Source organism: Pipistrellus kuhlii, unplaced genomic scaffold (genome assembly GCF_014108245.1).
Source record: "Pipistrellus kuhlii isolate mPipKuh1 unplaced genomic scaffold, mPipKuh1.p scaffold_m20_p_3, whole genome shotgun sequence".
NCBI classification, from domain to species: Eukaryota; Metazoa; Chordata; class Mammalia; order Chiroptera; family Vespertilionidae; genus Pipistrellus; species Pipistrellus kuhlii.
In genome coordinates this window covers 27,066,374-27,092,086 of record NW_023425529.1, presented here as the reverse complement: position 1 = coordinate 27,092,086, position 25,713 = coordinate 27,066,374, and the positions used below count along the sequence as shown (strand labels likewise).

The 25,713-nt window shown below is 36.0% G+C and overlaps 1 protein-coding gene across 10 annotated transcripts in view; it reads left to right on the top strand.

The window, feature by feature from the left end:
• SOX5 (SRY-box transcription factor 5) overlaps positions 1-25,713 on the top strand; it is a 941,098-nt gene that overhangs the window by 538,975 nt on the left and 376,410 nt on the right. The window contains exon 1 of one of the 10 annotated variants that reach the window (XM_045587842.1): positions 3,733-4,429. The exons of 2 other annotated variants lie outside the window; for them this stretch is intronic. In XM_045587842.1, coding sequence (XP_045443798.1) covers positions 4,428-4,429 — 2 coding nt within the window. In that variant the 5' untranslated portion in view covers positions 3,733-4,427. Of the gene's footprint in view, positions 1-3,732; positions 4,430-18,441; positions 18,601-19,018; positions 19,473-25,713 lie in introns of those variants that run through there. 7 more of the 10 variants (XM_045587840.1, XM_045587841.1, XM_036455683.2 and 4 more) reach the window with 7 other exon arrangements.

Below are 25,713 nucleotides of genomic sequence, written 5' to 3'. Positions count from 1 at the left end.
CTCTCTCCATATAAGTAAAAGAGATGGAAGGAAATTAATATATTTTATTATTGTAACTGACAAATTTAATACAAGGCAGTTGTATAGTGAAATAGAAGTGATTTACTTTACCTTATATTCAAATAGAAGCGATTTACTTTTAGATTGATCTATTAGCTTCTTTTTGTCAACATGGTTTTATTGATTTTTTTTAAGCATATCAATTATTTCCTTCCTTAGTATTTTGTCTTTTTTTTTGTAACACACATCAAATATTTCTGTTGTTATTTTCTTCTAATTCTTCTAAATTTTTCTCTACAAAGGAATTCCTTTATTTTATTTACATATTTTTTGGTTAATCCTCACCTCAGGATATTTTTTCCATTGATTTTTAGAGAGAGTGGAAGGGAGGCAGAAAAGGGGAAGGAGAGAGTGAGAGAGAGAGAAACATCAATGCAAGAGAGACACATCAATTGGTTGCCTGCTGCATGTACCGAGACCAAGGCCAGGGAACAAACCTCCAATCCAGGTATATGTCCTTCACTAGGAATAGAACTGGAGACCCTCTGGTGCTCCAGTGCTCTGATTGACATTCTAACCACTGAGCAACACCAGCCAGGGCGGTGTTCCTTTATTTGTCATAAGACCAATTGGTCATGGTTCATATCCTGACCTACCCCTCTACCCACACACACACATTTAACCAAAGCGGTATAAATTTTATCTCTTTTATACTTGGAAATGCTATGCAATGTTAATTAAGTGCTTAATACATGTTTATTAAATGCAGAGATGAAAAAATTCTAACAAAATTTTGAGAACAATTAAGTAATTCTAATCTTGCTACTTTAAAAATATAGTTCTTTTATAGTCTCAGTTTTTCACCTATAAAATGGGAAAATAAAAATTGCCCATTATGCCAAGACTGGTTTGGCTCAATGGATAGAGCCTCGGCTTGGGGACTGAAGGGTCCCGGGTTCGATTCCGGTCAAGGGCATGTACCTTGGCTGCGGGCATATCCCCAGTAGGGGGTGTGCAAGAGGCAGCTGATCGATGCCTCTCTCTCGTCGATGTTTCTAACTCTCTATCTCTCTCCCTTCCTCTCTGTACACAATCAATAAAATATATTAAAAAAAATTGCCCATTATTATCTATTTTGAGTAATATATGATATACTGGGTATAAAACTGCTTGCACAGTGTTTAACATTTACTAGTTCTCAATCTGTATTGGTTTTCCCCTCCAGAAATCTGTTAATTAGTAAAATAATGAACAGACTTGGCAAAGGTGAAGGATTAATAGAGATTCTAGTTCTCTCTCAAAATATAAGAATTATTGAAAAGGCACTTGATGTCTTCTAATTTTTCCCCCTAGATTTCAGGAATTGTGAAAAACATCTACACAGCCTTACCTCTATTAATCAATTCTCTAGTTAGTGTGTTGAATTTAATTTTTATTTTCTTAACTATAAATATCTCCAGTGTAGAATAGAAGTAGTGGTAACTGTCCTGGATAAATGTGTATTAGTTGCACAAAAAAATGAATCAATTGATGCACCTATTAGGATGGCTATAATAATAAAAAACAACAACAACAACACACAAACAAAGAATGGAAATAAGTGTTGGCATGATTGTGGAGAAATTGGGACTGTCTTGCATTGATTGTTAAAATGCTATGAAGAAGTTCGGGGATCCCTCAAAAAGCTAAACAGAATTACTATAGGATCCAGCAACTCTACTCAATGGTATGTAGCCAAAAATCGAAAATAGGGACTCAAACACATACTTGTACATCAGTGTTCATTGTAAGACTATTCACAATAGACAAAATGTAGAAACCACTTAAGTGCCCATCAGTGAATAAGCAGTTGTGGTATATTCATACAATAGAATATTGTTCATCCATAAAAAGGAATAGTACATGTTACAACACAGATAAACCTTGAGAACATTATGCTAAGTGAAATATGCCAGGTGCAAAGGAACAATACTGTATGATTTCACATATATTAAATAGTATAATGGGGAAATTTGTAGAGATAGAAAGCAGGGTATAAGTTACTAGAGATTGACAGGGAAGAGAGGATGGAAAGTTACTGCTTAACAGTTACAAAGTTTCTGTATGGTGTGATAAAAACATTTTGGAATTAGTAGGAATGGTTGCACAACATTGTGAATGCAATTAATGCTGTGGATTATACATGTAAAATAGTATATTTTAATATCATCCTATATAATAAAAGGCTAACATGCAAATAGACTGATCAGCAGAACAACTGGTTGCTAAGATGTGCACAGACCACCAGGGGGGAAATGCTCATGGACGGAGCTGCCCCCTTGTGGTCAGTGCGCTCCCACAGGGGGAGTACTGCTTAGCCAGAAGTTGGGTTCACAGCTGGCAAGCACAGCAGTGGTGGCCTCTCCCACCTCTGTGGTGGCACTAAGGCAGATATCCCCCAAGGGGTCCTGGGCTGCAAGAGGGCAAAGGCCGGGCTGAGGGACTCCCCCAAGTGCATGAATGTTGTGCACTGGGCCTCTAGTTTATAATAATAAAATCTTAATATGCTAATTAGACCAGATGTCCTTCCGGGATGAACCTTGACTGTAGCTGCCATGGTTGCAAGGGAGGATTGAGGTAGCTACAGCTATGAAGGCCTACTCTTGCACGAATTTCATGCATTGGGCCTCTAATTATATTATATATATATCTCCACAAAATTTACTAATGTAATATAACACCGACCATTGAAATATATACACTTAACTAGTAAATTCGTGACTTGCATGGTCTGTGAATTATATCCCAATAAACGTGCTAAATCACTGAAAACCTGCGAGGTGCTCCTTTGCTAGGAAGAAGGGAGCCTGTGCATTTCTGTCCCTTGATAAGCAGTGGGATACATACATCAGTGTAAAATAGAATACTACTCTGATCAACTGTGGGATGTGTTACGTGTTAGTAGGGTGAACATATGCATACCAACCTGCTATTGTGCTGTAAAAAGCTTCCAGGCTTCTCGAAGTTGGTGACTTGCTCAGCTAGTTAGGAGTGGTGACAGATGACCACAGAACTTGAGAGATTTTTAGAAAGTGATGGTGGAGTTTTTCCCCTCACATTTGTATGTTTGAGCATATATAAAAAATATTTGTATTCTTTGCTGGTTTGGTAGGAAACCAAAAGAATGCAGTCCATAACCATCTTTGAAATGGTGCCTGACTCTAGTTCCAGTATTGTTGAATACAATATGAACATTTTTTGTTGTTACCATGAAAATAACCAACAACTGGTGCTCCAAAAATGAAAACTAGGTTAGGCAAGCTAGAATTTAGAGGAGGTAGACAAAAGTAGAATTTAAGTTGAAATGAAGTGTAAGTAGCCCAGCTGGCATGACTCAGTGGTTGAGCGTAGACCTATGAATGTGGAGGTCACAGATTCATACCCTGTCAGAGCACATGCTGGGGTTGTGGGCTCCATTCCCAGGGGATGGGGGTGGGAGGGCAGCTTACATGAGGCAGCCAATCAATGATTCTCATTTTTGATGTTTCTCTTTCTCCCTTCCTCTCTGAAATCAATAAAAATATATTTTAAAAAAGAAATGAAGTCTAAGTAGATATTAGCCAAATAAAAATTAGCTAAGCATTATTACAAACAGAGAAAATATAGTGGACCGATGCCTGAGTTCAGAAGTGATTTAGTATATCCTGGTAATAGAGATAACACTGCTCTAAAGGGGACTGTTAGCAATAAAGTGTTATTTAGGCCATCACAAGGGTTATAGATTCTATTCCAAGTGAAAAGATGAAGACTGAAGCATTTTAGTCATGGGAAATAATATGACCAGATTTTTGTTCCAAGACATCAATATGGGTATTGTGTGGGAAAAATGGATTGAAGGGAACAGAGTGAGTAGAGGCAGACTAATTAAGAGGAAATTGTAGTATGTTAGCAGCAAATGATAATGCTTGGACACTGTGCTGACAATGACATTAAAAACAATTAAATGATTAGAGATATATTTAGAAAATAGAACTAGAAAGATCGGGGGCAGCAAAACTGATCTGGGATCCTAAGGGAGGGTGTCAAGAATAACTGAATCCTAGGCTTTGGGTCAAAACAATTGGTGGATGTTGTCTCCATTTATCATCGTAGAAAAATTGGGATGGAGAGTGGGGATGTGTTGAGTTTGAGATGCCCATAAGATATCCAAGTGGAGTTATAAAATTAGAAAAGGAGTTCAAGATAGAAATAGTATTTTGGAGTCTTGATACATAGACATTATTAAAATCAAAGAGATAACATGATATTTCCCATTGAGAGAGAGGATAATGAGAATTGCAATTGTAGGGATCTTTTCAACCACAAAACTAAAGTTCATATTCGTCAAAAAAATTCTAGTTAAGAACACCAAAGCCAGGAAAATCAGAGGATAAAGACAGAAGAAATTAATGTCTGTTTGTACTGGTTTTAATTTATTACTATTGTTAAAAAATATTTCCAAATTCCCATTTCTATATCTAAATATTTTTTCATTTCTTATTATCCTATTGTGTTTTATTGCAAATATAAGATACAGTATTTTTGTCACATCCATTAGATAAAATTATTATGAAATTATAAAGATATTTTTAAATAAATACATACATCCCTTTTTCCCCCTATTGCCCTCTCCTATCTCCCTATCCCCAAAGCCTTTACCACCCACTGTCTTTGTCCTTGGGTTATGCATATACACATATGAGTTCATTGGTTGATCTCTTCCCCCCCCTCTACATCCCCTTGTCTTCCCCCTGAGGTTTGACAGTCTGTTTGATGTTTGTCATTAGATTATGTTGGTCATTAGATTCCATATATGAGTGAGATCATGGTCATTAAATTCCATATATGAGTGAGATCATGTGATACTTATCTTTCTCTGACTGGCTTTTTCACTTAATGTAATGCTCTTCATCCATGCTATTGCGAATGGTGAGAGTCCTTTCTTTTTTTCTTTTTCTTTATATTTTATTGATTTTGTACAAAGAGGAAGGGAGAGAGATAGAGAGTTAGAAACATCAATGAGAGAGAGTCATCGATCAGCTGTCTCTTGCACACCCCCTACTGGGAATGTGCCCGCAACCAAGGTACATGCTCTTGACCGGAATCGAACCTGGGACCCTTCAGTCCCCAAGCCAACGCTCTATACATTGAGTCAAACTGGTTTTGGCAAGAGTCCTTTCTTTTTATAGCTGCATAGTATTCTATTGTATAGATGTACCACAGGGTGTTTGTTTGTTTGTTTGTTTTTAATTCACTCATCTTCTGGTGAGCCCTTAGGCTGTTTCCAAACCTTAGCTAATGTAAACTGTGCTGCTACAAATATAGATGTGCATATATTCTTTCTGATGGGTGTTTCTGAGTTCTTGGGATATATTCCTAGAAGTGGGATCACTAGGTCAAATGGGAGTTCCATTTTTAGTTTTTTGAGGAAACTCCATACTGTTTTCTATAGTGCCTGCACCAGACTGCATTCCCACCAGTCCCCTTTCTCTATATCCTCCCCAACATTTGTCCTTTGTTGATTTGTTGATGATAGCTATTCTGACAGGTGTGAGATGGTACATCATTGTCGTTTTGATTTGCATTTCTTGGATGTTGAGTGATTTTGAGCACTTTTTCATATGCCTTTTGGGCTTCTATATGTCTATTTTAGATAATTTGAATTATTGTTTTTAATAAAAAGCATTTATCTGAGGAACTAATTTTCTAGATAACTTACAGACTTTACATTATCAGCCTATTTCTACTGTATCTTGCATATTGTCTGTATAATTTTATGGAAAGAAACTGTTTTGGCAGATGCTAAATCTCTAAATTAAAAATAATTTAGAATATTTTGCATATTTAGCTACTTTTTATATTTCCTATTTATGTATATTTTATGTGTTTTTTAAAAATACGAATTGAGCTTTTCATTTTCTTTAGTTTCAATAGACTTCTCTTTCTTTTTGAGCTGCAATGCATCTTTTTTAAACAGTGAAAATTTCTCACATTTCAATTTAAACTGTTCAGTTCATTGCTATGGACCCACCTAGTGTCGACTTTTCAAATTCACTTTCTTACTCTGTACATATGCCTATGTTAAACATATAAATCATATAATAAAATGAAATGCTTATGTAATCTTAGCACTTAAATGCTCATTTCAGAATTTTAATATTGTTGTTCCTTTCTTATGGCATACCTTGTGTGCAACCTAAACAATCTGAAAATAATTAACTGTCGGTTAAACATGCAGCTGCTGGAAAGCATCTTATTGCTCTTTTCAGCAGCATTCGCTCGAGAGGAAAATATAATCACTGGTATCAAGAGTTGTATTATTGAAAGAGGTCATGTCACATAAGAATTTGTGTGATTTATTTAATGTATTGGAGTTACTTCTCTAACTTTATAAACCATACCTTACTGGTGATAATAATTGCTGACACATATTGAATTCTCCATATAATATGTGGGAAGATACGTTCTTTCACTTGCGTCTGAAGATATTTAGGATTATTTTGATGTAATGCTTTTCAAACTGTGCTTTGAAGAGAGGATTTAGTAAAATGCTACTCCTTACCCCCCTCACCCCTACCCACTGCCAACTATGACCCAAACTCCGCCACACAAAGTCACCCCTATTCTTTCATTTAATATTTCTGTTCTCCTCATTTTGAGATAGTTTTCCAAGGCTAAAAAGTTTGAAGACAACTGCTTTGGGTTTCTATTAACCAGTGGAAATAAGTTTATCAGCCACCTGGTTTTATTCGCAGAATGTCTAATAGTGTACACTTCAAATGTAAATACCATCCAATTCACTGAATACAATTTGTGGTCTTCCAACTTTTTGTACCTCATTCATTCTTGCATGTATATGCATGGGAGACTCAGGATATTGTCAATTGGAATCGTGTTGAACTTATCTCTGAAAGCTTTCTAAAGTTTTTAAGTTAACCAGTCTGCTCTGCTTGATACTACATTTTGCTCTTAAGTGGATATGTCAGAAGCAGGGATCAAGGACAATTCCTTAATTCTGTATCTGATTTTATAATTTCTTTAACTGTTGGTATGAAGGCAAAACTGTATGTAAATGATTGAAAGGCGTGGTTACATATATATTTGATGGGAGTTATAGAAAATTAGAAAGTAGATACATTTATCACTTTTGAACTAATAGAACACAAGTGATGTCTCATTAGTGTGTTTCTTAACTACTCTTGTCCTCAGACAGCATTTCTATTTTCTATTTCCTCAGCCTGTTAATAGGATAGCTTCCTTCTTGTCTAATTGGTGTAAGAATTTATTTAAATATGTTTTTATTTAGAGGAGGTTATCTGCCCCGTTTTGTACTTAGATGCATTCATTAGCATGCCTTTATGTAATAGTGTAGTTTCCTTGTAAAAGAATTTGCTTGCTTTCTTTAAACTAAAATAGAGTGGGCATCTTTAACATAGGTGTTGGTATTTATCGTTCCCCTGCCATGCTTCCAGAATATCAGAATCATAAGGGGAAATCGTTAGATTCTCTCCATTTAATTTAACAGTTTTAATTGGACAGCATCATTATTACATTTTCTTTTAGTGAATTGTGGGTTGGTTTTTCAGTGAATCAAACTGTTCATGTTGCTGATGAGGTTCAGCCCTTGGCATAATGTCACTAATGATTTCTGCAGGACCTTGAACTAAAGCAACAGGAAAATCTATCAACAAAGAGATATAAATGGAATATTTTTAGATAAAAAATACGATTCAAATCTTTGTACTGGAAGAAATGGACAGCAGTGGGCAATTGCATACTTGATCACTTTTAAATGCAATCAAAATGGCAGTGACTGCCTAATTGCCAAAATAGCATCTGGACACATGGAAAATGAAATGGCAGTTGCATTTGACAGTGATTATTGCCATTATTAAATTAATGAAGAAGTCCATTATGTCCATTTTGTTATGAAAGCAGTGGCCAGTTCATTATTTTCTTTTTTTTCCCCTCTCTCTCAAAAACTTTAGTTGTTGTAATTTTTAGATTTTCACTGGTGTGTTTTTCCTCGAGGATGCCTTCAGGTGATACTATTCTCTCTGATGCAGTTCCTAATACGGAAACCCAATGTTCTTTCTGGAGTCTTTGTTGTGGAAGGGAATTAAATATTTGTGTGCGTGCATGTCTGTGGTGTGTGTGTGCGTGCCCGCACGCACGTGCATGTGCCCGCACGTAGATCTGTGGGGGAAAGCAATAGAATTTATGGTTTCATTTGCCAGACATGAACTCTGTTCTCCTGGTATTTTAAGAGCATCTCTCACCAGTGACTGTGTAATTGCTCAGATCAATGGCTTTTAAATAGGCCTCTTTTTAAAAAATAGTCATCATGTTATTTATCCTTTCTACAAACTTTTAACCTATTTAGTTTAGTGCTTCACTCACCTTATAAAAGAAAATCTACTTTTTCTACAATATCTTTACATAATTTCATGGATTATTTTCATCTCTAAGTTGGAAAACTATTTATATGTTCTGCCTTTATGTCATATTCATTTGTAACATCACTTTTCCACAAACTTTCCCAACTCACAAACTTCTGTTAATATCACTGCTGTTGTTCATGAACTTTAACACTTCATCACTACATGTTTTTTCTTACACTTTCATACTTGTCCAGGGAAAGCTTTTTTGAGGAAGTGGTATTTAAACCTAGATGTAAAGTTGATGTTGAGGGTAGAGAACATGTCTTGATCTTGGGAAACAGATTGCGCTTGAAAAGCACTGAGGTAAATGAGTGTACTGGGTTACCTGTTATATCTATTATATAATCATATAAACCTTTACATCTAGGTTTATATTATATATAAACATATGTAATATACCAGTACACACAAAGTTAGGTTTCTGAGATCTCTGGATTTTTTTTTTCTTCAGCTAGAGGATTTTTTTTTCTTCAGCTAGGGGTATCACAGAACTTGAAATGGTTGTTCTGGAGGATACAATAATGAACAAGTCATAACGATCTATCTTTATAGAGCTTAGAGATAAGGAGAATGAACTGATGTTCTTCTTGGTATTATGGGAGCCCCAAGAATGTAAGCAGGTGAAGGACCAGGATAGGATTCTAATAGGGTGTGATGCTTCAAAAAATCTTAAAGTATAAGTAGAAATTAGCCTGACAAATTGAGGTAAGAGGGTTGGGAAGATATTCCAGGAAGAATGTACATTTCACACAAAATTATTAAATGAAGACACAGCAGGCTGATTGCCAACACTAGACGTGTCTAGGGAAGCAGGAGCATGAAAAAAAGATCATGGCAGAGCCATGTAAGGATTACATACCCAAGAATATATTCACTGGAGTCTTTGAATTTCCATTAAAAAACATTTATTCCAGAAATGAAAATTATGTTCTATGAAAATACCTTTAAATTGAGTATTACCATGGAAATGATAATTTGTTTTTTTCTAACAGTTAAATAAATTTTAATAATAAAAAAATACACATTGCCAAGACTGGTTTTACTCAGTAGACAGAGTACCTGCCTGCAGACTGGAAGGTCCCAGGTTAGAATCCTGTCAAGGGCATGTTCCTTGGTTATGGGCACATCCCCAGGAGGGGGTGTGTAGGAGGCAGCTGATCGATGTTTCTCTCTCATTGATGTTTCTAACTCTTTATCTCTCTCTCCTTTCCTCTCTGTAAAATATCAGTAAAATATATTTAAAATAAATAAGTAAATACATAAATACACATTAATTATAGTTCTCTGAAAATATGTGTTGGGCCGAAACCGGTTTGGCTCAGTGGATAGAGCATCGGCCTGCGGACTGAAAGGTCCCCTGTTCAATTCCGGTCAAGGGCATGTACCTTGGTTGCAGGCGCATCCCTAGTAAGGGGTGTGCAAGAGGCAGCTGATCGATGTTTCTCTCTCATAGATGTTTCTAACTCTCTATCCCTCTCTCTTCCTTTCTCTAAAAAATCAATAAAATATATTTTTTAAAAATATGTGTTGGGTCTGCTTATCTGAATTTGAGAAATATTGAATATAGATGATAGGCAACAATTGGAGAGATTTTAGTTTCATTTGATTTGTAATTAAATAATTTAATTTATATATAGTTAATTTTTTTTAGTGGGGGAAATGGACTCACATTCAAAATTGGCTCCATGTTTCTTCTCAAGGACTCAGTGTGATGGAATAGGCTCTATATGGAAAAGGCTGTTTACATGGTGGATGGCAGAAACAGATAAGGTGGCTGAGCTAAATCTAACATTCATACAGAAAGCTCCAAGTTCCATTGAACAAAGCAAGTTATATGTCTAAGAAAAAGACAGTGAAAAAGGAAGTAAACCCCATTGGCAGGGAAGTATAGCTAGGGATATAACAAACTATTTATGAATAAATAGTACAATTTAATATAAAATGTTAATCAAAGTTGTATTTTTTTGCTAAAGTGATAGCTTTAAAAATGGTTACCACATTGTAGTTGTAAATTGCATTCTCATTAAAGGACATTGAACATCTTTCCTTTGTTTAAGAATCATTTCTAGTCCTAGCTGGTTAAGCGGTTAGAGTGTTGGTCCTTGGACTGAAGGGTTTTGATCAAGGGCATGTACCTCAGTTGCAGGCTCCATCCCAGTCCTGGTTGGTGCATATTCAGGAGGCAATGTTTCTTACTCTCCATCTCTCCTCCTCCAATTCATTCTCTCTAAAAATCAGTGGAAAAATTATCCTCAGGTGAGGAGTAACAAAATAACTGTTTTTAAATTTAAAATAAAAAAATAAAATCTGTTTCTAAAATAAAGGTAATTTCTATTTTCTTTGAACAAGATATATTATTTACCTGTTTCACTGTTGGTTTATCTTTTTCTCATTGATTTCAAAGAGCTCTTTACATAGGGGAGCAGGAGCATATAATTCATGGGATGTTGAGAGAGAAGAGGCTGGAAAAGGAGATCATGGCAGAGAATGATACAATTACATACCCAAGAATATATCGGGGAGGCAGATCTTTCCTTTGGGATGGGTTGCATTTTTCCCCCAACTTGCCTCATGTCTTCTGATTTGTTTACAGTAATTTTTGTCATTTATAATTTTTTGGTTTTATATAATTGGATTTATTAAGAGTAAATGGACCAATTATAAAGACTGAAGAAATCTGAATTTTGGTCCACAAAAGAGAAAGGAAATAGATATATAATTAAATATATGCTTAGGATGTTGGCATATCTTACAAATGCTTGTCATATTTTAGTCTATATTTTGGTTTCAAGCAAGAGTTAAAAATGCTTCTGATTATATACCCATGATTTCCTTAGAGTTAATTAATATTCAGGTGTTTTTAAATACTAATGTACCATTTTATGCAATTAATATTTATAAAGTAGTATCAATTAATAATTTTCCCCATTTTATGAACTTAAAGCATTATAAAAATACAATCTTAATATATATATATATGGTTTCCAATACAGGTATAGATTAGATTCTGTGCGAATTTATTGAATGCATACATTATTTTGGTAAAGTCTGCTTTCTTGCATTTTTTTTTTTATCCTGGGCATAGTCTGAATGAATTGATTTCTATATCATGGCAGTAAGTAATTTTTTAACAATTACATGAAAAAAAAAAGTAGGTGCTATTTGGCAGGAGTTCTACAGAGTGTTCAAAAATTCATTTCAAAAACTAGGTTTTCTTAAACACAATTTGGCTGTCAGGATTTATAACATTTCAATATTTTAGTTTGTCTTAGAGTTTCTCATTTGGTGTTTTGAAATTCTGGGTAAAAGCAGAATTTGCATTTATTTCCCCCTTCACACCAATCACTGTCATTGCACACATGTGAAATGTTCAATACAGCAATGAATTGCTTTTAATTCTCTCATTGAATTAGGTAATGCTAATAAATGTAATAGTACTTTAAAAAATGAAAATTTCGTGACTTGGAAATTAAAGCACAAAAATTTTTCATTTGTAAAATCAGTTCTTTTGAAAACGTGGCCATTTATTTTGTGACCAGTTCAGTTCTCCTCGTCATTTTAATTGAATTGAATTTAGCTAAGTTACCTTTAATTAATAAAATATGTATTTTTCTTATCACTTATACTAATGTATGAATTTAATAGTGACATAACTTTAAATGGTTAGAATAAACTAAAAGGACTGGTCTTAAAGCTATTAAAATATTACATAACTGGTTTAAAAGTGAGAAGGGTAAGACATTTTATTTTGCAAAATATGAATTGACTTATCAAAGAAGTGTTTATAAAATCAGAATTTGAGAGTCAAAAGGTACCTTAAAACTCATCTTCCCTGAGGCATTGAGACTTAAGCCAGACCTGCAGGGAAGGAGTAGAGGCTCTTTTAGAGCACTCACCTCCTAGCATTCATCTTAGCCATAATTATTCCAGTGCTATTGTAGATAGAAGTACACTGAACATCTGTAAAGGGTGACATTTTCATTTGCTATGAATATTTGTTTGTCCTTTACTTAGTATGCTATCAAAGGAGAATATAGAGAATATGCAAATATAATCAACTTAAAAGTGAATCCATTTTCAAATGTTTTCATACTTTACTCAGTTTTAGCTCTTATTCTGCTATGATTAGTATCAAGAAATATATACAACATCTAAAAAAAACTCCCCTGAAAGATGTGTATTAAAATATTTTGCAGCAATCCTATCTAATAAAAGAGTAATATGCAAATTAACCACCACTCCAACACACAGGATGGCTGCCCCCATGTGGTCAATAATCCTGTCTCCATGTGGACACAACATGGCCACCACAAAATGCCCCACCAGAGGAGGGAAGTTGAGAGGGATTAGGCCTACAAGGGAGGGCAGTTGTGTGTGATCAGGCTAGCAGGGGAGGGCAGATGGGAGGGACCAGGTCTGCAAGGGAGGGCATTTGGGGACAGTCAAGCCTGCAAGGGAGAACAGTTAGGGGTGACCAAGCCAGCAGAGGATGGAAGTTGGGAGTGATGAGGCCTACAGGGAAGGGCAGTTGGAGGGGACCCAGGCCTGCAGGGGAGAGCAGTTAGGGGGACTTGGTCTGCAGGGGAGGTAGTTAGAAGTGACCAGCCTGAAGGGGAGGGCAGTTAGGGGCAAAAAGGCTGGCAGGGGAGCAGTTAGGCATCAATCAGGCTGGCAGGGGAGTAGTTAGGGGGTGATCAGGCTGGCAGACAGAAGCAGTTGAGGGCAATCAGGAAGGCAGGCAGGTGAGCAGTTGGGAGCCAGCAGTCCTGTATTGTAAGAGGGATGTCTGACTGCTTGGTGGGATCAGGCCTAAATGGGCAGTCGGACATCCCCCCAGAGGTCCCAGATTGGAGAGTGTGCAGAATGGGATGAGGGACACCCCCCCCATGCTCGAATTTTGTCCAGCAGGCCTCTAGTCATCTAAAAAGTAAGAATCCAAGTCCTGTTTTAACAACATCATGGTGTTACTACTTCTCACATTGCTGCTGCCTCTTTTAAAATGTCAATGGAGTATATTCCTGGGATTTCTTTCCAGGTTGAGAAATTAAATACAGGCAGTTTGGTAGCCAAGATCATATTTTAAAGATATTGTCCTATTTGAAAAACTTTTCATCACAAGGGTTATATGATTTTTTTCCCCCTCACTAGGTGTCTTCTGCTTTTTTACCACCAGAGTGGTTTGTGTTTTTTTTTTTGTTTTTTTTTTTATCTTCATGAAGTGATACTGTTAATATCACTACTTATCACAAGAAGAGATGATTGTGTAATGAGTAAGAGTAATAAAAGTATGAGTTCAGTTGATCTTATCTTCCTAATAGCTACTCTTTGCCTGAAATGATTATTTCTGTAAGATAGAAATTCCATTGCAAAGTAGTAACATGAGCACTAGAAAATAGGTATTTTACTTCAGAATCCAAAAATTGTAATCATAATAAAAAGAGAATGTTTAGGAATTATTTTTTAAAAGATAGCCAAAGTATATGATTTATATTCTTACTATCTACCTACCTACCTAACTAACCAACTGACAATACCATAAGCAGGCTATTATATGCCAATTCTCTGGCATAAATGTGTTATAGAGAATTTAATTTTAGGTTTTTAAAAAAGAAGATAAGCTATTGAATTTCCTAGATGATTTTCTGACGTTTTCCAATTATAAGATTAAAAGTTTTAAAAGACACATAATAGGTCAATGATGACCTCATTTTTTAAAAAAGAGGACGGGTTCTTTTTAAATTTTTGTGACAAAGTGAAGAGAAAAACAAAGTGAGGAGAAAAAAATTAGGTGAACATTTTCTTAATGCCTCTTGTGTCAGGCAGGTTAATTCAATACAATGTTGGTAGTGTCTGACACTGACTTGCTTTAAATAAATTGTGGTTGTTCACACGAAAAGTTTTATTTCTCAAAAATAGCCTTTCAAATTCCTTAAAATGCAGAAACTAAAGCTTTATGGTAAGAATGTATATTAAATATTCAATTTAATCTCTATTACTACATATTATAATTTCAGTTATTAAAATAAAAAAATGTTTACTAATTCTCTTAAAATTTGGAAACAAAAATACTTCTAAATGAGGACAGATATATTAAAATGCTTGCTTGAAACAATTTCTGTAAGGGGTTAATGTTGGAAATAATCTGTTTGTGATCTTAAACAGTTTGTGATAGTCCCAGCAGCATTCAGTAACATAGCTTATATTTCCTTAGTCTGTGTGAGCCTCCTTTTTATTTATTTATTTTTTTGCAATGGAAACAACATGAGCTCAAAAACATACTTTTTCCTGTTCATTCTATTTTCCATAGTACTATTGCAGCAGTGTCTAAGAGACTCATCAAATTAAAATTTGTGGTTTTTTTATGTTGTTTTATTGTAGTTTGTACTCTGGTCTTCTTGGAATATGTATTGTATATTTGCGTTTTTAGATCATTTTCAGATTTCCCACCAATTTAATTATTACTCAGTTCAGTTCTCATCATTGCTTTTTCCTCATTTGCTTATTTATTTTGGTTCTAACTTATCTTAACATATTTGCCTTAGAGGGCTTGGATATAAAATAATTAGTTTGAATTTTGGTTAGATATATTCAATTAGATTTGTTACATATCTTTCTTGAATTCTTCTTTTGAAATCATAGCACTTAACATCTTGGTAAGCATTTAGTAGATGTTCAGTGAATACTAAAGTATATCTCAATCTACATATATTATGAAACCTTCTGGAGACCTACTTATAATAGTACTATAGGCCTGATGCATGGAATTCATGCAAGAGTAGGCCTTCCTGCCCCAGCTGCTGGCACTGGCTTCCCTCTGGCACCCAGGACCTGAGCTTCCCTCTAGCCACCAGCAGGCACCCTGGGCCCAGGCTTTCCTAGCAGCCCCAGCTTAGTCTGAAAGGAGGTCCAGTCTAATTAGCATATTATGCTTTTATTATTATAAATAGCAAAATCATATTCATATGTTAATTCTTATACAGAAAATACCAGATACACAATGGAGTGATTATGTTAAACTTTTCAGGTAACTGATAAAGAATATGTGTTTTATTTTATTTTATTAAACACATATTATATGGCAGTCATTGACATACATATTATTTAACCATTTTAATATTTACTGTAAAATAAAAAGTTTCATATATTACTCTACTATTTCATATTAGATTGATTAGATCAATTCAGTCATTTAATGAAATTGCCAATGATAAGGATTTTATGAGAACATTTTACAACTGCCTTTTCTTTTGCTGACATTCTAAATGTCGCCTAAATTTGAATTTGCAATATAGAATTCAAATGAATGAAAACTTTTATGGCCTAGAGAGTTACATTTAGAAATATTTATTCCATTCAACCATCAAATACAGTACTAACTTTATGCCAATGAGATTATATCAAATTTAATTTCATTAGCAATTATTTCAAAGCCTTTAGTTCACTTAAAAAGTGTGTACCATCTTGGGATTTTCATTCAGCTATGAATTCTGTAGTATAATTTTATTGTATATTATGGTGTCACAAGTGACATAAGATCTGGCTTCAAGTATCAAATGGGCCACTAACCCATTTGTATGACTTTAAATTCTTTTTGCCCAAGTTTAAACACTGGGGAACTTAGGGATATACAGACTCCCTCTTGTCTATGCTGCACATGATCCATGAGCTAATCTATGTGAACAAACTTCCTTATGAGCTTGGGAGTTCCATTAGTTCCAAATATCATTATTAAAATGATCATTATAGTTGGCAAATTTTCTGTCTAGTTCCTAATCTATCTTAAATCGTTCAGTGGGGATGATTGTGCAAGAAATAATTTGTTTCTTTTTTTTTTTTTAATAGCTCCAGTGATGTTTTAGAAATACACTGAAACCTTAAACTGACTTCCAAACCATTTAATATGTCCCTATATATTCTGTGTGTTTATTTGGCATATGTATAGTCACACATACATATATTAAGTCTCTCTAAAACACAAAAGCAAAGACAAGGAAGACCCTGATATGACCATCTTTCCATTATGCTATAGGTGGCCTCAAACACTCACACTCTCTCTCTTACCTGCTCAGCTGACCTTCTGGATTAGAGTTTCAGAGAAACAACCAGAGGTATTAGCTGTAGCAAGACAGCAGCTGGGACCATACGGATCTCAGCATCCTGCCTTATGGCCATTATCTTTGTTTCTATCTTTATGCTGCCACACTGTCTCCTTCTTGTGCTCTCCCTGCATCCTCTCCTCGCTGCCTCCTCCTTTTCCTGAATCCACCTCCCACTGCCCCTGGAACTCACCTCCCTCCTTCCTCATTTCCCCCCCTCTATTTATATAAGAGGAAGCAAGATTCTCTAATTTGGAAATTTAAACACAAAACTATCATCAAAGGGTACAGGATAGCTATGCGAACAATATAAAATATTTATTTCATATACTTTACCCATTAGAATGTATCAGATTGTAGGTCTCATAAGGGCTAAAAACATATGTAAAATAAACACAGCAATTTTCCCGTTTTTCTATGTAGGAGTGAGTTGTGGCTATAATAAAAAATAATTTGAGGCTAATGACAAGAAAGAATAGTGAGTAATATCCGTTCCCCCTTCCCCAACTGCTGAAAATGAAAATCATGTCAGCGTCAAGTCATTTTTGCCACATCCCTTGTTAACAGCTTTTTCAGGGTGGGTCATAATTCTGTGTTTTGTTAGTGTCTTAACTCCATAGTGACGTGCTTTAAGGCTTCCTCCACGTTGATTTTGTAGTACATACTAGTATATGTTTATTCCTAGGATACTCCATCATGTGAATGATGGATTGCATTAATAAGTTATTGTCAACTTGGTCCAAAAATTATAAGCTTCGGATGAATAATAAATTAATAGGAGGAGGTGAATCATTGATTGTGATATTTGAATATGTGTACGGTGTCACGTTGTGTATGTCTAAGAAAGTAAACTTACTGTCTGCCTGTCGCCAGGGGGGGAAAAAAGAGGGACCTAATCAAACTGCTGTGGGGTCAACCCTTGTGGTTTTAAAGGCCCTTAATGTTGTCCAGCTGCAAAATAAAAGGAATTGGGAGGGGAAGTTGGAATGAGTGGAGGGGGTTGGGGGGGAATGTGTGGAAAAGAACAGGGAGTCTGGCTTTTATTTTTTTTTTTTTTAAGTGAGTTCAGTGCCAGCCTGGACATTGGCTGTGCAGACTATTGAGCCATTGTCTGCTCCATTTCCAGAATAGCCCCCAGTTAATCACTTCGGCTTTGAAGGGAATTTCCTCGTGGAATTCTCCACAGAAAATCTAATCAACTGACCTGCCCTCTCAACAATGGAAGGCTTTTTTTTCTCTCTTTCCCTTATTGGGGCGGGCTCTGTAATGTAGCCTTTTGTGCAGAATGCACCCTCCCAGTAGGAGTGGAGAGCGTGTGTGAGTGACTGAGAGTGTGTGAGTGTGTGTGTGTGTGTGTGTGTGTGTGTGTGAGTGTGTGTGAAGAATGCACACTATCTCGTGTTGGTGAGTATGTGCTTACTCCCTGACCAGATGCTACGGTGCGCGGGGCAGCCACCAGCTCTGCGTGCGTGTCTGTGTAAGTGTCTCTCTGTGTGTGTGTGTGCCTGTGGTGTGTGTGTGTGCCTCTGTCATTTCATGTCAAAGGTACATTACCTGATTACCTTCCTCGCCTGCCAGATTTTTATCTAGATAATTGGAACTGCTATGGAGGCTGTGCCTGGCCAGCCAGCCAGCCCGGGATCTGGAAAGCCACAGTTTGTCCACCTTGTTATCTGTGGCTGCCTGGGCAGAGGAAATTAAAGATTCCCCAGCCAGGGGAGCGCTGCCCACCCCTGACCTCCCCGGAGTCCCAGGCAGGACAGTGTGCGGGTCCCAGCTTCTTGTTTTCTTTTTGTTTTTGTTGTTTTGGGTGTGCGCTTTTTGTTTCCTCCTGTGCGTGTGTGTGCATGAGTGTGTGTGTGTGCATGTGTGTGTGTGTGTGTGTGTGGCACACGCGCGCGTGTGATCTTGGCATGTGGATGCCCGTTCCCCTCGCATCGCACACGGCGCTGTATGGAGTTGGGAGCCCAGGAAACTTTGCTCAGGCTGCCAGGACGTCCGCACCACTTTGTGGAAAGCACGGGCGAAACAGTGAGACGGACAGAGTGAGTGACAAGTTGTTTACAGGTTTCCTTGAAGGGGCCTCTGCTATATTTCAATCTGTCAAAGTTGCTTTTCTTCCCTCAGAACAATGCCCGATTGTTGTGTGCGTGTGTGTGTGTGTGTGTGTGTGTGTGTGTGTGTGTGTGTTTCCGTGTGCTCACCGAGAGAGAGCCTAGGAAGGGGTGAGAAGGAATCACAATTCTTTGTGTAAAAAAAAGAAAAAAAATGCTATTCCTATAATTTCTTGGCTCCAGCAAGTTAATAATGCAGTTGGACCGGGGTTCTGCGAGTGCACCGATTTCTCTTTTAATCAGCAGCAAATGCATTTTAGAAGAAAACAAAAAACAAAAAACACATGCTCTGAGTGTTTGTGTGTGTGTGTGTGTGTGTGTGTGTGTATGAGAGACAGACTTTTATTATTTAGAGGAGAGAGAGCATGGGAGATGTGTGAAAGGAGTTGACTTCTCCCACTCGGTGATGTCTAGAAGAGAGAATTAAAAGGAAAGGACAGGCGCCCTGAGGTTGTCTGGTGCCTTGCAGCCCTAAAGAGCATGCAGCCCCGTGGAGGTGGAGGGGGGAGCAGCCAGACCCCGCTGCTGGAAGTGCGCTACCCCTTTAAGAGACTGGTCAAGGAGTCCTAGGAGAGGGAGGGGGGATGAGGGGGAAGAGAGAGATTGAGAGAGGAGAGACAGAGAGAGAGAGAGAGAGAGAGAGAGAGAGTGAGAGAGAGAGAAGAGAAAATCAATTGGTTTAGAAGGTTTGGACTCACTTGACAGGTTCAGTTGGAGACGATCATAGGTGGCTGCTGTGACAAAGGGAAATTGTGCTTTTCCAGCATGCTTACTGACCCTGATTTACCTCAGGAGTTTGAAAGGTGAGTACAGTCTTTACCCCCTAATCTATTGAAGTACAACTCTTCCCATTTTACAGCCGGCTCTGAATCAATCGGAAGATGCTGCCCTGTGTTTGTTAGGAAAGCTGTGGAGCTCCGTGTTTCTGCAATCTTGTTAGCTGATTTTTGGTGGTGATTGCCCAGACCAAATTGAACTGATTTGTAAAGTCTCTGAGATTTCAGTGTTTGTAGGTTGCGTCCTATAACAGGAAATTAAATGAACATTAAGCATCTCTCTCTCACTCACTGGCTTCTTTTCTCTTTCTCATTCACTCTCTGACTTTCTTCCTTCAATGATATTTTTTATTCCCTTCTACACCTTTTTAACTGTTTTTGTGCAGAGTTGTTAACCATTTTCAACATCTCTGTCTGGCAATTCCTGGGGTGACAGAAGATTTTAGTGGTGGTTCAAATGTAGGCTGTAAGTTCCTATGTGATCCTTCGTAAAACTTTGGAAGCTGCTCAGGAAAGCACATGACCTTTTGTTGATATAAGAGAGCTGATTATTTTAAGGAATAGTTAATATTGCGGCCATCCCTTATATTACTTTTGAAATGTCAAAAAAAGGGGGAAATGGGATGATCCCTTTCTAAGTTTTCGTGACCACTTTATGCACTGCTGTCTTAAACTAAATTTTGATTTACAATATATCCCCCTTGGCTTTAAAGGGAATATATGTATTTGTAATTAAGTAGTTCCTATTTGGAAAAATATGTGCAATATCCTTCTATTTGATATTGGTGTCAGTGAAGCAGGGCTTTGCAAGAATTTTAGTCTTCTTAGTGTTTCTATAAGTTCACATTGAAAATTTTTAAAATTTGAGTTCTTATCCCAGCATAAGTTTATTTTTAGAACTATAAATAGATTTTTGTTTGCCATTAAAAAGAATTCAAACTTTGTATTCTGTATGGTGAATTTTTTTTTTAAAAAAAGCTAAAAAAAGCTAGGATGCATAATACCCAGGCTTTTTTTTTTTTTTTTTTTTTTTTTTCAATTTCATGAAAGCTACCTTCTGTATAAACATTTGTTGTATCTGACTATGCAATGCAAGCTAGGTGCTAGACCAGCTGGTTAAAAATATGCTAAGTCAAGCTGTTCATCGCTCAAACAACTGAATTTGATATGAAAAGATGAAAAAAGAAAGGACAAAGATTAAAACATTCTAGAAGTGAAGCAATTGAAGAGAAGGATTCGTAAGCATGCTAACAGACTGTTCTTATAAAAAGGTAGTTACATATTAACAGGCTATCGCCTATTTCTCTATATAGGCAAGCTTTCCTGCTGTGAACTTTATTTGTATTTTTTCAGTTATCTTTTCCAAACTAAACTTTTACCTTTCCTATTCTGATGCTCACATCTCTTAACAATTCTTTTTCCTCCTGATGAGAATTTCTTTTTGTTGTTGTTGTCACCTAGAGGCATGCTTTTCTAACTGGCTAATTAAATAAGCAAGTGATAATCAATAGAGTTGTTAATATAGACAGCATGTGTGGCAATATTAGTAGCTAAAATAATTTTGAAAACTGTCATATAATATAAAATGTCTTAATAATTTCCCCTACAGTTATTTTTGGTAATATATATAAATATAAATATCTCAATAAATCATTACTATTTATTTACATTGAATGTGTATGCGTGGGTATAGATATAGTCATCCACATAGAGTGTATAACTTGCATATTCAAATAGTGAATACATATATTCTCCAGAGGAGGATTATATTCTATAACTACACTATCACGTAGAGTTATGTTTCCTTTGCATTTTTCAAATATTTGCAACTTTCATTGCATAAATAGGGCTTTTCTATCAAGTGCTGATTTTTATTCTCTTTACTCACCAGTTATAATTGTTCACTCAAACTTAGTCTGAAACCTGAAGGGAAGACTTCTAAACGTCTTCGTGAGATAGAGAACTTGGCTCTGGAGGTTATAACAAGTTGCTTAGGGGTCATGTATTTTGGAAGTTTTATGTGATCTTTTCATCTAATTTTATTTGTAAAGTTATGTCCATCTTCTGCTATTCTCTGCAAACTGTACACTAGTTGGGGCTTTAAGGAATATTAAAAACTTAAAAATAAGAATCAAAATTTTGATTTAAACATGTTATTTATGTATTAGCCCTAGAAATGTAGATGGTCAATACTGTCAGACTAATATGCAGTTTAGGAAATTCAAAACTAGTAGCAATTTCATTGTCTGTTAAAAATGTTCAGGAGGTAAAGAGTGATTCCAAAATGTAAAGAAGAATCATTTTATTTTTACTTGCAATCGCCTTGTCATAATTGATTATGAGTAATGAAAAACACAATTCTCAGGTGAGAGGTGAATAGGGGAGGTATATACTAAGGAATTGTTTGTAAGCAATTTAGAGGGAACATAATTGGCAACATGGTATAAATGTTAGCAATAGTGTCATAAAAGAAAGAAAGCCTGAACTCTCCTAATTTTTTAAAATGAAGATAATGAAGTTATATATTTCCCTGAAAATAAAAAAAAATTAAAAATTGTGAGGTAAGAATTTTTCTTTAGGAATAGCTTTTTTTTTCATATTCCTAGAATGAAAATATTTAAATTTTGCCTTAAATATGAATATTAGTTTATTTCTGATGAGTGCAAAAAATGAATTTTTGATACTATCATTAATTTTTTTCTTTTCTATATATTTATTCTATTTGATAATATAATAGTGTTATGACTAAACTACTTGTCACTTTCCAACTGCTTTATGTTAGAGACTTCAGTAAAAAGCAAGCGTAAGATGATAGCTTAAGAAAACAGTTTCATAATAAATAGAAAAATTGGGATTGAACATAGTAGGATGCAACAAATTAAGTTCATAGTATCACCTACATGATTGCTTCTCTCAAAACGGGTGCAGACAACAGATTGCGTATTTTACTCAGTCACAAGGTTTTACTCTTCTGTAATGAAAATATAACTTACATATCTATCATATTTATTTGTGGTCATATTGACTAAAAGGACAATTTTTTTTCACATTGAGAAACTTTTAAGTGATTTTCTGAAGCCATATACATAAGGCATTATGAAAAACGAATTTGTTAAACTACCATGAAAAATTAGAATTAGCGGTCTACAAGGGTCCCTCTGACATTAGCAGTACTTTAATTACCTAAAGTTTGGCTATAGTTATAAAATACTTATTACTCAGAGAGATTTTATGTGACTTAATTTGGGACTTAAAAAATAATCATACTCATGTGGAGTCATGTTAGCAGGTAATCTTTAGCTGTGAATCGAAGGAAAGTTACCTGATCACATTCTATCACCTGAAGGCAACTGTAAACCTGTAACTTTGACATTTATGTCTTCAGGATGTTCTGATATCTGCCTTTGTTCACTTTATCATTTTTTATTTACTAACCATTTGTAGAGGAAAAGGTGCCTATCATTGATTATAGATTTTAATTACCTTCTCAGTAAGCCTGAAAGTTAACTCAGCTCTAAGAGTAGCTTGGAATGCAGCTTGCTTGAAGCAATGGGCAAACTGCACTTCAGACACACTCACGCTGGAGTATGGTCCTGAAGGCTTAGCAGAGACCTGACTGATCACCAAGACAAGTAAGGGTTAAGTGTCAGGTGGCCTTGTATACAGCTCAGTGTTGAGCAGATTAACAGATATAGAAATGTGTGAATGTTATGATTACTTCACATGTTTCCCAAATATAATAAGCAGATGACAAAGTATTTACCTGCTCTTAGGGAGCTTTTAACTAAAATTTGTATATACATCAGACCTAAGAGGCAAATTAAACGACCTATTCTAATACTTCAGCACATTACTTCTCCACAGAGCTAGAAGCTATTTGAAATGGATTACATTTGTAACGCATTAAAAAAAAAAAAAAAGCAACAGTACATTTGTGGATAAAATCTGATCTTTATTATCTATTGTTTCCACTGTCAATTCTCCTGCCTCCTAATAGGTATAGGCATAATGCAGATATGTATTCTGTAGGTTAAACACCTTCTTTTTATAGATTAGTTAACTAAGTACAATATAACGACGGGTTTTTGCTTTCTTCTATAATTTGTTATTCATTTATCATCTCAATGAGGTTAACTAACAAGATGGGAAATAAACTAATATGTTTCTGTTGTATTAACTAATTCACATATAGTTTATTATGTCAGTTCTCTGACCCAGATGATGGCAATCAGATAAAAAGATGTTCATAGATTTAACCACAGCATGGAATACTTTCCTTCTAATGGAAAAAAATTGTTGAACAAGAAATGGACTAAAACACAGCAAATTCTTCCTTCCCTCATTCATTCCGCCCTTTTCTGTCCATCAATTGATAGCATTATCATTTATATTAAACACAACATGGGAATGTTAACTACACGTTGCTAACATAGTGGTATTGCTAGCCTATAGCGTGACATAGACACATGAGTGGCGTAGTTAGAGAAGAAAACATTTAAAGACTATACTGTGCCCCTCCAAGGAACACTATTTACTGACACACCCTTTAGGAGGATGCTACACATCCCCTCCTTTTAATCAAGGCCTGATCATGCTTCAGGAGAAGACTTCCTTCTGTCTCTTTCATCTTAGGTGTTTCCTCCTGCAGTTTGATAGCCAGTCTCCTTTCCCTTTAGAATGAGCTGTTCTTCACTTACTAGTTGAGAGAGTTTTATACGTCTCCTCTGCAGACACAGTTGTGTATGGTTCTGCTTATCCAATAGGGGGGTGTTGCATTTCTACACATTCCGTATCCTTTTCCGCTGGAGCCTGAGTGAAACCTCAGCAGTCCTCCCTGCCTTTGCCAGCCTGAGGAGTCAGAGACTCCAAGTTGTTCCCAGCTCTCGCGCCTTCGTTGTAGAGCTGCGTTCTGCTCAGTGGGCTGCCGAGGAGGACCAGACCGAGACAGGATTGAGAAGAATTCTGGTGAGAACTGCTTAGAGGGATATGGTATTTTAAAAGAATGCAGTAAACAAGCAGAATTGTGGCATAAACAAAGATAATTAGCATAAACAATGTCGTTTTAGGACAGGTGGTTTAAAAAAACAAACAAAACAAAAAAGCCCAAATATGAACCCAACTTGAATGCTGCCAGTTTAGAACCACTGAGCCTTAATCGGTCCTTCATGAGAATGACCCAGGTTTGTGGATAAACTTGTTAACATGCCTTTTCTGTTTCTTCTGTATCATTTTTTTCCTCCCGGTCATTATGCCCTTTTGTCACCCAGCTTGAAAGCAATTAATCTAGTACAAGGTAGTTGAAGGAGTTTTTCTTACCCATAAAACATGACAGAAGGAAAATTAAAAGCAAAAGCTTGTGGATGTTGAGAGACGTTTGGAATCAGTGTCTAACTTTAAATCAATTCAAACCTGAACTTGGCTCACTGTATTTCAGATCTCTCTATTATTTAAGTAACATTTCAGGCACTTGGCTCTTTAGTTTTGTCTTGCCTTAGATTGGAGAGATTTTTTTATTTTTTTATTTTGTGCTGTGGCTGAATCATCCCTTGTGTTATATGTTTATTTCTAAGTGTTGCTTATTTCATCTTCCTGTTTCTCTCTATCACTGATTGAAGGTGGTCCAGCAGTGTATTAGTGTAGCTGGTGATCATGCAGCATAAGGATGCTAGTTATTGTGAACCACATTATCTAAAACTGCTATGCGGTTGTGATGACTTCTGATGTGGAGACATGTAGGCTTATTACTAGATGATGTTTTTTTCTTAATTCTTTATACTGAAATGTCGACTTAAATGTAACGTAGAGTGTGGTGTACAGAAGTCTGTTGCTTTTCCTTGCATTAAGGACCAAAGTTTTTTATTGAAGTTAAGGTTTTTATATCTTCATTTTCTCATGGAAAATGGGGGCCAGGAATTCAAACTGGATATCTTCTGTAGCCCCTCTCTTTGCTGAAATGAAAGCATTTGTGAATGAGTTTTGGATTTTTGCAGTTATAAAGATGTGTGTAAACTAGTAAACCAGGTCTCATTCATGTGCTATGGAGAATTCTCGTACTTCAGGGACAAAAATAATTTGGCTACGGATTACTAGGGCTACCTGCCAGTGCCAACACATACTGTAGGTAAGAAGAACACTATAAAGAAATACTTCTGGAAGCAAACCCGTTGAAACTTTCATATGTAACAGTGTATCTATTTCTGCTTTTCACATCTTGGAGAGAATGTGTTGTGATTTTTTTTTTTAGAAAAGAAAATGTTAAAAAAAACAC